Below are 13,561 nucleotides of genomic sequence, written 5' to 3'. Positions count from 1 at the left end.
CCCTTTACAACTGTTCCTTTTCATAACCTATCATACTTTCATAAATCAGAGTCCATTTTCTGTAGACTGTTTTTGAACCCAGTCAACGACAGGTACTTTTGGTAGTATATATATATATATATAGTGGAGATGGTAATTAATAAAAACTGAAGAAAGTGCTCAATACTGTTGTAGAGCTAATATGAATTTTAATTATATATATATATATATATATATATATATATATATATATACATACATATATATATACACATACATAGAATAAAGTAGACAAGTGGAGAAATGAAACTAAAGGTGTATACCTACAAAGCTGATTTTTTTTCTTGCTCAGATATTGATATTAAAAGCCTACTTTTTCTATTTAAAAAATTATTAATATATTCAATCATGGATATGCAAGCCACTACATGAAAGTAGCATATGTCTTTAAAAACAAGTGTTAGTTAATTACTCATTCATTTTTTATGTTTTCTTATTAGATGATTGGGTTTGTTTCACTATTATGCTGAATTCTATTTATGCATAGTTTCTACAATTTAGAAAAGCATTTCATCCAAGGCATGAAAATTGTTAAACAAAATGTTTTTACTATAGGCTTTAAAAATAAAGGTACAAGATTTAAAAAGAAATATCATTGAAAATTTTATATCTATATCATTAATTGCTAGATGAAAGATAATGTTTTTAAATTGCAACAAAATGTACATTACATAAAATAAATCCAAGGTAATTTCTTGATTCAATTTAAATTAATTTTTTATACCTTACTTTGTAAAATTTATAAAAGTACACTTTGAAGATAAATAAATTTCAAACTGAATCTTGTATCTTTATTTTTAAAGCCTATAGTAAAAACATTTTGTTTAACAATTTTCATGCCTTGGATGAAATGCTTTTCTAACTTGTATCTTATCTTTTTAAGATTATATTTTAAAACTCTCCTTCTCTCTATTTCAGCTTGTATTTCTCCTCACATCACAACTCATTTTTGCAAACCCCTCTTTGTATTATTACAGGTCTGAATATTATCTATTTCAGTTTGTATTTCTCCTCACACCACAACTCATTTTTTGCACCCCCCCTCTTTGTAATACAGGTCTGAATAATGAGAAAATCTGAATTTTTTTTAACAAAAACTTCAAAATAACTTTTTTAGATTAAATTTTTTTAAACCTCTTTCAGAATAGAAAATCTTTCAAATTTAATAAGGAACATATTTCATATAGGTCTCATTAACAAATATTCAGTATATAACGAGAAAAATAGAGATGAAAATTTCAAAAGGACTGTATAACTGGTTACGGTCAATAGTAGTCCTCACCAACGAAAGTCTTTTTTATTGTTATTGTTATTCTATTATTATTATCATTTTGTCTCCTGCTCTTTCGCGCGAGGACTAATATTCTGCAAAATTGCATTGGATTTAATTTTTTTAATTGCAACTTTTTTTTTAGAGCAAATCTGCTCAACTAGACCAAGAAATTTATAAGATCTTGAAGGGTGAATACATGAAGTTATGACTCTTGTGAAATCGGTTGATGCAAATTCTAGTCCTGGTACCTATATTGAATTTTCAATAAAAGTCCATGCATTATACTCTTTTCATACTTATTAATTTGTATAAATTATATTTCAAAAATAAATTGTCTGTATTTTAAAATAGAGGTTACTTATCAATCACCATATATCTATATATTATTACTAGGGCTATGACAACAGAATATTCTTATTGTTTTGACTCTCGATTATATATCCGACACAGACATAGTTAATCAACTGAGAACCACATCACTCTATATAAAAGCACATAAAATATCAACAGATACAAACTTGAGAGTCAAAACAATGAAAAGAATATGCTGTTGTTCTAGCCCTAATTATTACTACCTACTTTATTATTATCTATAATTTATAATTAATGGCTCCCACTTGATGTTAAATTTTATACTAGGTCTGCTTAGTAACTGATTATCACCCAACATATGTGCTGCTTCTTTGAGTTATCTTACTCTCCACCATTCTTCTCTGTCCATAATTTTCACTTTGTCTAATAAGTTTCCCTTTTCCCTCCATGTGGTCAGCCATATCAGGCTTTTCAATTTCTCCACATGCTTTTCAATGTTCTTCCAATCTTACTTTAGTGGATGACATGTCTCATCTTTTTTATACTTTTCCACATTTACATGAAATCTTATACACATGGTTCGTTTCGTCAGGAGATTAATTCGCACAAAATGTTTTTGGAGAGCAGAGTCAGTTCTGAATACTGTCCTGATGTCCTATGGATTACATATTCTTTGAATTTTTTCAGACAGGCCCTTCATGTATTGTATACAAACTGTAGTGAGGTTTTGGGCGATATGCTCAGGTGTTAGGTCTAGATTTCTTGGACCTGAAATCATGCTCTCTGGGTAATCATAATAATAGATAGAGCAGAATATTCCAAGAAATTCAGATCTAATAGGATTTGGTGGCTAATGTAAAGTAAAGTATACCACTCACAAAATACAATATAATAGAGTTGTTAACCATCTGTGTAGAAACCATATACTTTATGATGGGACCCGATATATATTGACAAGAAGATCTGGCAATGGGATCACCATTATCTCCAGTACTGACCAATGCTTATATGGAATACTTTGAGGAAATGGTGTTAGGATCCAAACCACTAAAGCCAACAATGCAACTGCGATATATAGATGTCAAATTCATACTCTAACCTCACCTGCAAAGTGTTCAAACATCATTGGATCGTGCAAACTCTATCCATCCGTCTATACAGTTCACAAAAAAAAAAACCAAAAAAAAAAAAAACCCATAAATTATCATTCCTAAATGTGTTGATAACCAGTACTGGTCAGGGATTTATGTAATCTGCATATCGAAAGCTAACTTTCACTTGACAATATCTAAACTTTAACTCCCACTATTCATATAATCTAACGAAATAACAGTAAGCAAAAGCAATATGTAGTTACAGCAATACATATCAAGATGAAATGGACAGTTTAAGAGAAACCATCTGCCGAAATGATTATCCAGAGAGCATGACATCAGCTCCAAGAAATCTGGACCAAACATCCAAGGACATCACACAAAACCTCCCTACAGTTTGTATGCCATACATGAATAATTAGTTTTCTATTGGACCATTTTTCTTAATTTTTGGAATTTATACTAATTTTGCCAGGACACATTAAGTATGTTATGTTTTCACCCGAAATGTATTGGTTTAAAAAAGAAAACACCAATGTAAACAAACACCATATGCTCTTCTAAATTTTTAGTTATATGGGCTGAATGCACAACAGGAACAAACTTTAAAGTCTGCATTGAGTGCAGTTTTTAGTCTTGTTTGTACATGTTTTCACTATACTTGAAAAGCAATACATTGTCTGGTATACCTACAAAAACTTTACATTTGAATAAAAAATAGTTATGCTTTTTATAATAAACTAAAGTTATATAGAGATCTCAGTTTAAATGCAGAAGGAAATTTAAAAAAAAAAAAAATCAATATTTCTTTTCTGTTTAATATTAATTAAGGTATTTTTATTAGACTAACTATATATGAAAACAGGGATCTTTAGGCAATTTTAATAAGATGAGACAAAAAAATAATACTTAAAACTAGGTTGAGAGTTTATTTGGACAATATCTAATTTCAGCAATTCAGTCAAAATATAAAAGAACTGATTTAGCCTAACATTGTATTTGATCTGAATCAAATAAACTTTTACAAATGTAAACAAAACATGTATTTCTTAATCTGATTTGCTCTCAAAATAAACTTTAGTATTTTCTCCTATAGGAAATCAAAACAATTTTCACTTTTAAAAAATATGATTTAGTGCTTAACAATTCATAACAAATAAGATTCCAATTTTATATAAACACATTTTATTGTAAATTTTAATGAAAAAAAAAAAAAAAAAAGACTTCTAAATTGTTTTTTTTTTTTCAAATTAAACTATAATTTTACATGAAAATAATGAAAAATTAACTTACATAAGAAATAAAATTTTAAAATCTTTTTATAATTTATCTTTTATCTTTTTATTCATTTATTCAAAATAATTGTAAACTTACCCTTCAAGGAATTTGGATCTGGCTTTTTCAAATCTTCTTCTCCCAAAAGATCATCAGAATCAATCAAATCAACATCCTCATCATTCAAGAAATCTGATGACAATGACCAAACTTTAGATGTTGCAGCAGAAGCTTTATATATAAAAAAAAAAGGCAACATTATTATTTAAGAATATTTCCAAGTGTCAAAAGATGTAATGGATATTATTAGGTTTATACAAAAATAATGTCGCTTTTTTGACATTCAACTTCAAAAGATCATAACTTCTTTCTTAATAAACTTTATTAATCAAAATAAGAACCATTAGAATCGATACATTTTTGCCAACAAGAAACTAATTTATTTATCCTATTAGCATAGAAATTCGAAGTTCTGGAAGCAATGAAGTCATTGAAGGCTGATTCAGTATCATCTCAGCTTTTGAAGCATTTTTTGCGCAGGAAGTTGTCGAGATGGTTGAAAAAGTGATAATTGGTGGGCAGAGTCTCGTAGCCCAATTCGTTCAGCTTCTATAGGGTCAATTGAGCAACATGCGGGTGAACGTTGTCATGGAGGAGAATTGGTCCCTTTATATTGACCAATCTTGGGTACATATGTTGGAGCTTCTGGTGCATTTTGTCAATTTTTCAGCAGTACTTCTCCGCTGTAATTGTTTCACCTGGATTCAAGAAACTGTGATGGATGAGACCAGCCGCAGACCACTGAACAGTCACCATAACTTTTTGTGGTGCAATTTTGGCTTCAGGAAGTGTTGTGAAGCTTCTCCGGCATCCAACCACTGTGTCGAATGTTGTCAGTTGTTGTAGAGGACCCACTTCTCATCACACATCACAATCTGCTTAAGAAATGGGTCGGTTTTGTTGCGCTGAATGAGCGTAGAAGACACCTCAAAATGACAATTTTCTTGATTATCGTTCAGTTCATGTGACACCCATTTATCCAACTTCTGTGACTTCCCTATTTGCTTTAAATGGCGAATGACTGTTGAGTGGTCAACCTAGAGTTCAACAGCAACTACTTGTGTGGTTTTGCAAGGATCGGCTTCAATTAAGGCTTTCAAATGTTCGTTATCAACCGCAGTTGGCTGGCCACGACCGTCTTCATCTTTGAGGCTCTTGTCACCATGGCGGAATTTGTTGAACTACTGTTATGCTACACGTTCGTTAGTGGTTCCTGGGCCAAATACATCATTGATATCATAAGCTGTCTCGGCAGCTTTTCAGCCTAGTTTGAACTGGAATAAGAAAATCGTGCGGATTTTAATTTTGTCCATGTTCTCGAAAAGCCTTTGAAGAGATTGAGAACGGTTATGAATAACACAATTTGATAGAGCAAAAAACATGCTTCAAAATGATATATAACATGGCTATATATAGCAATGAATTCAGAAATCATATATAAAAGTAACATATGTGAGAAAACAATATTGTTTTTGCACCAATCTAATATGTTTGTGTTCTTTTCATTTCATGTCATAGATTTTTAACCTGAAAGTGATAATTAGTCAAAATACAAATTATAAATATCTTACTGATTTCATTTGACTGAATTCATTTTTTTCCTCAAAACAATCTTTACCAATGCTGAGAACAATTTCCTTTCTTTTCTATTATTACTTGGTAAACAGTTTTGTGAAAATCATAAAGTATATTTTATACATGTAATGGTCATTGACTAACTTAATCCAAATTTCATTCAATAATCTTAAAAATCCAAGACGAACTAGGATTACTAAGACCATAAGTAGATTTTACATGGTTGCAAAATTTAATAAAGAAACTGTTACCCTGCCACACACACCATAATCAGCTAGTAATTTAGCTTCAAGTACATTCACAGGTTTCTTTTCAATTTGCATACATAACACTTCACTAATTGCATTTGCGTTGTGGATGAATGGATCTGTCCACTCCTGCTGTTGGATTTGTGACAACCATCTTCTGATCATAGGATCAGTGTTTTGTAAACCCAGTGAACATCTGTAGTTGTTTGCAGAACTGTGATAATTATTACTTCTTTTTAGATGTAGATTGCTATTTAGGGTGAGTTGGAAGCAGAAAATTTAATCACAAAATACTGTTGAAAAATTAACAGTTTTAATGGCATAAAAAACAAAAGATGCACTAAAGTAATAAAAAATGTAGATATATGATGAGTTGAAAGTCATTTTGTAATATTAGCTTAAAAAAATCTGTCATTTCTACATGGATTTTGTTAAAAGTGAATTGATACTTCTTCCTCTAAAGAAAACCATCATCATGATCTACATGCGCCCAATATGGAAGGTTTGTGTTCTCTCTTCGAATGACCAACCTTGATTGACCAACTGACCAATATTATCACCAGCTACATAAACTTCTAAAAGAAATCTCCCTACATGCTCTCTTGTACCCCCAACCAAATTCCTCTTTCAACTTGCTTACTTCCTGAACAAATTCTTCATTCCATTTGCTCCTCCCACCTGTATGCAGCCAGACATGCATCACTCATTTCTATTAACCACATAGATAAATGTTTGCCTTCAACTTAGAAGCCATCCATCAATGTCACTACTCAGGAGGTAAGGGAATATGGATAAGAATCAAAAAGAATATTTTTTTCTATTAATTCCATTTTATTTTTCTATTTCTTAACTGTACATTGTGCATACCTCAACTTGCCATCCAAACTATTCATGCAACAATGTCAGTTTCAGACAATTGCCCTGTTATGTTTAAACATTTTTGCTATGAAAACAAAATTAAAATCTATACATTTTCAGTCTACTTTTATCTTCATAGTTTTTTTTTACTGAAATATTAGTTCACTTTTTTTTACGCCTTAAATATACATACTTTTGCACTTACTTTTACATATTTTCTTTAAGTTTTTTTCTGTCAATACGGATTTTTCTTTATACTTTCACAACCAAAATTTGCAATAATTTTCTAATTTGATTTAGTGATAATTACAACTCTGCTAATCTTTCCATCAATGTTTTTTTATCTTTATTGTGTAGGTTTTAGTAAAATTAGTTAATTTTTTTCATTTCACTCATATATGTATATACTCCCTGTTTTTTTTTTCTTTTAACCGCATTATTCTAGTCAACATACAAAAAATACATGGAGATTAAACAACAGAAATGAAACATTTTTAGAACATTTACCTGGTTTTGTATTAAGTTTTTGTGGAAGCTTTAATTTACTGGTTGAACCGACTGCATAATTAGGTTTAGAAGCTGATATGTGAATGAGCTTCTTATCAGTATTTTCTGTAAGGTCAATTTTCAAATCTTCAATTTCTTTATCACTCAGTTGAATTTCAGATTTCTGGAACACAAACGAGAAAAGCAAACACTAAGTTATATTCAACCAAATTAGAAGGGAATTTAAATTAAAACATCTAAACACAGTTGATAAATAATCAAATTTAATAACGGTGCAATGTATTCATGCTTGTTTACATTAAGAAAATCTTATTTTATGATCATTAATGAATCACTATCTTTACACAATTATAAATTTAAGTAGTAATTTATATACTACGAAAAGGCCACCTGGCATTGCCCGGTCGTAAAATACGCTTAAATATGATATTTTGATAATGCAGATTTCATATTTATTATTATATTATACTGGACCCAATATATAGTAATGATTTTAAAAGTTAAAAAAATAAAATGACTTGTGCGCCACCAACGAGAATCAAAACCAAAATGTTTAGCTTACGATTTACTTCTTCCTTTGACGTTAATGTCTGCGCTATGAAGACACGTTTGCTGCAAGGCTAAAAATGGAAACATGAACCAATAGCTACTACGCTATGCATGTATACTCGTAATGCTATCATTCACTTGGCAAATTCCATTTTTTAAATCTTCACACTTTGCACCGATTTTCTCCGGCTAAAACCCAAATATGAAGTTTCATGTCTGTAGACCAAAAGCTGACAGAAGTTTGGTATGCAAAATTTTTAAACAAATATATATATGCATACATAAACATATAGAAAGAGGTTTGTGTTTGCTATAACCTTTTTACGCAAATATTATGCAAGTATAAATCATGTAGAATATCTGCATGAATATAATTACACGTAATAGTTAACTAAAAATGAAACCATAAAAAAACGAAAAAACTAATGAATGAATGTATGAATATTTAAATGAATGTTTAAAAGAATATGCAAATTAGCTAGATCTTTTGAAGATGAATGCAATTCCACGACCCATATAAACCACAAAGTTGTATTTTCTTTTTAAATAAATAAAAAAAAGGTTTTTTGATATGAATATAAAAAAAAAAAAAATTTATAGGATTATAGATTCAAAAGTTATGGTGTTTTTGAAGATTGTTCATATATAAATAGAAACATGTGATTGGTTGGAAAAAAAAGGAACATGCAGAGTACATATTACCAAGACACTAGTTTTTATGATGTTAATACACAAGTTCTAATTTCATGAGTCAAAAGATTTTTTTAACTAGATACACATTTATAAATTTAAAGAAATTAATACAGCATAAAAGAATTATATAATACATTTTTTAAAATAAAGTGACACATTTTTATGGATATAAAAGGTATTTGAAATTAGTTCAAAGCAAATTATTTTTGTTTAAAAACAATTTCAATAAAAACAATATATTAATCATAGTTACTCTCTCATAAATACTAAGCAGCTATTTTTTTCCAAAATTTATAAAGATTTTTTTTGTATAAGCTATAAAGCTAGGTAAAATGTAAACTGACATACTCAAACACTGTACCAACACCACTTATAGAATGGGTATAAACTTATAGGTTTAAAAAATAAAATGGAAATAAATGAAACACCGACTCCTTTCATCTGAAGTATACAAGAAAATAAATATTCTTCTTGGCTGCATTGACTGTAACAATCTTTTCTATCTACATACCGATCTTAGTGGCAAGAGAATAGGTCCTTAATTCTTTCTACAAGTCTCTTCAAACAGTCATGACAAATGACAAATTGTTGCTTCCCTGCAATTCTAATGTTTATCTGAAGAGAGATTACAAGATACGAGACAGGATCGGTTCTTTTGGTACCGTTAGATTTAATGTAATGAAACTGCTTGAACTTTGCTTAGAAATTGACTATCTACAAAGTGTTTTTCCATCAGAAGCTGAAACACAAAACTACTTGGTATCATTGAAGACCAAAACAAGGTGATAGACTTCATCATCACCTATTATCAAGATTTGTGAGGTTTGCAAACTGTATTCATTGCATAGTGTAGAATGTGTCATGGACTTCAAATTAGTGTGAGGGAAGTTCAAGATATCTGTAAAAAGATTTATATGAGTGTAGTAAAAGTATCAGATCAAATTTATATTGCCAAACTAAAATAGCAAGATGTTCGCAGAGACTTGATTGAAAAAAAAAAAAAAAAAAAAAAAAAAAAATCGATAATCTCAATTTCAACATTACTTTAAAGAACTTTACAAACCAAGTTTACTCAGTGAGAGTTGAGATACTTGGTGAGGTACAAGGAAAGCATGGGAGAAAGTGATGATAGATTAGAAAGAGAAATAAAGACAAGGTTAGAGATTAGTTTGAAAGTCAGTTTCTAAAAGATGCCCAACACGTGCCAGCATGTAAAAAAGTCATTGAACTGAATATAGGGTTTAACTTATATATATATATATATATATATATATATATATATATATATATACAGTGATGATCATATTTATTGGCACGGTAAAATAAAAGTTAAATTTTGTCTAATAAATTCTAAAAAAGGGATTAAATTAAAGAAAATAACAAAGTATATTATGTATTTTTAACTGGCCTTTCCGATGCAGCAATCAGATTTTAGAAAAAATAAATAACAAAGGAACAACAAACATAATTGCAAAAAACCCTTGTTCAAAATTATTGGCACGATTTATTTAATAATCAATTGTATAGCCTTTGGCCTTGATTACCTTCCTCAGTCGCTTTTCATAGTTTACAACCAAGTTGTTGCACTCTTCAGTAGTAATTTTAGCCCACTCTTCCTGACAATAATCCTCCAATTGAATAAGATTCTTAGGCTTCCTTTGCATTACCCTCAATTTTAATGTTCTCCATAAATTTTCAATTGGATTAAGGTCTGGGCTTTGTGATGGCCACTCCAAAACATTAATATGATTGTCCTCAAGCCATTTCTTAGTCAGTTTAGCCGAATGCTTTGGGTCATTATCTTGCATGAACCACCAATGACGACTTTAGCAGAGTCTTTCAGGTTTTCATCCAATATTTTAACATAATCTTCCTTTTTTATGCTACCTGTGACCTTAACAAGTCGCCCTGGTCCAGAGGCAGCAAAGGATCCCCAAAACATCAAACTGCCTCCACCGTGCTTCACTGTGGGTATGGTGTTCTTAGGCAGGAAAGCTTCGCCAGATTTTCTGTAAATAGAAGACACTTTATTATGGCCAAATAACTCTATTTTCGTTTCGTCAGTCCATAGAACACGTTTCCAGAATGCAACATCTTTATCAATATGACGTTTTGCAAAGGCTAGCCTTGCTTTCAGGTGCATAGGCTTCAATAAGGGAGTCTTTCTCGGACGACATGCTTTTAAACCAGCTCTCTTCAAAACTCTACCAACTGTATGTCGAGATACATTCACTCCAGAGGTGCTCTGTTCATCAACAATCTCCCCAACAGAGATCCTTGGGTTTTGTTTTACTTGTCGAACAATTTTCCGTTCATCTCTTGGGGAAAGAATCCTTTTTCTCCCTCTACCCTCTAAACTCATAACGTGGCCTTGCGATTTGAACTTGTTTATTATGGCTCTAACAGTGGATTTGGGAAGGTTTAGCTTCTTTGAAATCTTATCATAGCCCTCCCCATTGGTATGGCATGCTACAATAAGCTTCCTGACGTCTTCGCTGTGTTCCTTAGTTTTAACCATGGCGATTGAAAATTATAATTTAGTCACTTATAATAGTTTAAATAAATCGCTATCTAAAAATTATCTGAAAAAAATTATTCACTGAATTAGCGTTAAACAAGCATAATATGGCTATAAAAAAGTTCAGAAAGCGCGTAAACCGGAAATTGATTGATATTATACTGATACTAAAAGAAAAACAAAGCCGTGCCAATAATTTTGAACAAGGGTTTTTTGCAATTATGTTTGTTGTTCCTTTGTTATTTATTTTTTCTAAAATCTGATTGCTGCATCGGAAAGGCCAGTTAAAAATACATAATATACTTTGTTATTTTCTTTAATTTAATCCCTTTTTTAGAATTTATTAGACAAAATTTAACTTTTATTTTACCGTGCCAATAAATATGATCATCACTGTATATATATATATATATATATATATATATATATATATATATATATATACTTATAAAATTGAGCCACTTATATATAGCAATCCATAAATGAAAGGAGTCAGTATTTAATTTATTTCCATTTAATTTTTTAAACCTATTAGTTTATACCCATTCTATAAGTGGTGTTGGTATAGTTGTTGTATCAGAGCTTTAAGTGTGTCTAGACAGGTGTTTCAAATCAGGATTGAGAATTGTTGGGGTCTTTTTTTTTTTTTTTACAGTAAATGTATCTATTAACACACCATCAGTAAGTAAAATCTTATTTGTCATATAAGCAATACAGCATTGAAGAATGCTCAACTGATTTTTATAAAGAGCTTTCTATTATTGCTAATGCTAGCTAGCAATTTCATGTGCCATAGTATTCAACTTACACCAAGGAATAAGAGCCAGTAGAACCTCTATCACAAAATTTACCAAACATTTTGGAAAAAATAAAAAAGAAAACAGAACAAGCCTGTCACAGAAATAGCAAAAAAAAAAAAAAAAATCACCAGAAAATATACCACAATCTTTCATGACAAAACTAGAAAAACATAATTCAGTGAAGAAAAAAAACTAAGAGGAACATTCAAAACAAAAGGACTCGTGAAATTAGAATTCACGTATTAACATCATAAAAACTACTGCCTTTGTAATGTGTACCCTGCCTATTGCCTTTTTTTCAACCAATCACCTGTTTCTATTTATATATGAACAATCTTCAAAAACATAACTTTTTTAGTAGTATATAACTTACTACTTAAATTTATAATTGTGTAAAGATTGTGATTCATTAATGATCATAAAATAAGATTTCTTAACCTAAACAAGCATGAATATAGTGAGCCTTTATTAAATTTGTTTACTATTTATCAATATAACCTAAAGAAAAAAAAAAGAAAAGAAAAAGGAGAGAGTAAGGCATAAAGAGGAAAAAAAAAGATTGAACAGTATATTGGTTATACCATTATCTCCGGATTCCTCAGGAACTTTGGGACTGGAAATATATTTTTTTTTATATTTTGTTTTTGGGTTGCTGATTATATCACCTAGCTAAGTATTTCATGTTTTCTTTCACCTCCCACCCCCACCCGTTGGACAATCAAACAGACTTTGCAATGATATTCATGCTTAAATGTTTTTTTATTTCAACATGTTCAACATTTTTATAATATCAGGATTAGTTTTGTTCTTTATGTTTGCCTCCTCTCTCAATCCATTGAATATTGTATATAAATTGTAGCAGATTGAACCCTCTACTCTAATAAAAGTATTCTTATGTATAAATCTGTGGATGTTCATTTTGTCATTTTTGCCATCCACGTGCCTCATTTGGATACATTGCGAGGAGAACTGATCTTGAACCAGACAAGTTGTCACAAAGGCCGTAAATCTCATGACTGACATATCCTTTTATACTTTTTTTTTTAGTCCTGTGTTGCAACCAACATAGAGAGGAACTGCCAATCAGTACAGTCGTAGATTCTGGACAGGGAACCATGCCTGACCACTGGTATATATTTATGTAGATATTTTCAATAAAGTCACAACTTTCAAAGTGATAACTCGATTAATGTTAATTTTGAACAAGAGAGCATATATAAATTAACAATAGAATGTTAAATTTGTGGAGGACTCTAGTGCGGTTTTGGTACCGGTCATAGGCTGGGTTCCAATTTTGTGAACCGATTATTGGGAAGGTTGCGTGTTTGATTACTAGATGGTCGAAGGTCGTTGTTTGTATATCGTACAGCATAAATAAAACAATAATAAAGCATGTGTTATGAGTACATTTAAGAAGGAGAATATTTAGAATAATGCACACTGAAACAGAGTTACACATTTACATATATACAGGAAGATTTATTAATACAAAAATATAGAAAAATACAAGGTGTGTTGGTGTGTATGCATGTATGTATATTTCATGCATGCAGTTAGTAGTCCTTATATTTAAGAGTTCATAGTATGTATACAAGTATGAAGTGTAATGTTCATTGTGTATGCATGTATGGAGTTAGAATGTTCATAGATACTTCTTCAGAGGCTCTCTTTTGGGTATTGGGGATGTGACTATTGTTTGTAGTTTTTTTATATTTATCTTATCTTCAGCTTTTAAAAAGGTTTCTTGGAGACATATGATG

General features: G+C 30.4%; 1 protein-coding gene across 1 annotated transcript in view; it reads right to left on the bottom strand.

Moving 5' to 3' along the window:
* The window catches only part of LOC145284767 (anamorsin homolog), a 64,051-nt gene that overhangs the window by 22,615 nt on the left and 27,875 nt on the right, over positions 1 to 13,561 (bottom strand). Inside the window, exons 4-5 of the mRNA XM_080133736.1 lie at positions 7,242 to 7,404; positions 4,093 to 4,224 (exon numbers count right to left, since the gene is read on the bottom strand). Coding sequence (XP_079989862.1) covers positions 4,093 to 4,224; positions 7,242 to 7,404 — 295 coding nt within the window. The remainder of the gene's footprint in view (positions 1 to 4,092; positions 4,225 to 7,241; positions 7,405 to 13,561) is intronic.

The sequence above is a fragment of the Euprymna scolopes genome, chromosome 9 (assembly GCF_053919585.1).
Source record: "Euprymna scolopes isolate OS-2025 chromosome 9, ASM5391958v1, whole genome shotgun sequence".
NCBI classification, from domain to species: Eukaryota; Metazoa; Mollusca; class Cephalopoda; order Sepiida; family Sepiolidae; genus Euprymna; species Euprymna scolopes.
The sequence above is the reverse complement of the archived record's forward strand: the minus strand, read 5'-3'. Positions and strand labels throughout refer to the sequence as shown.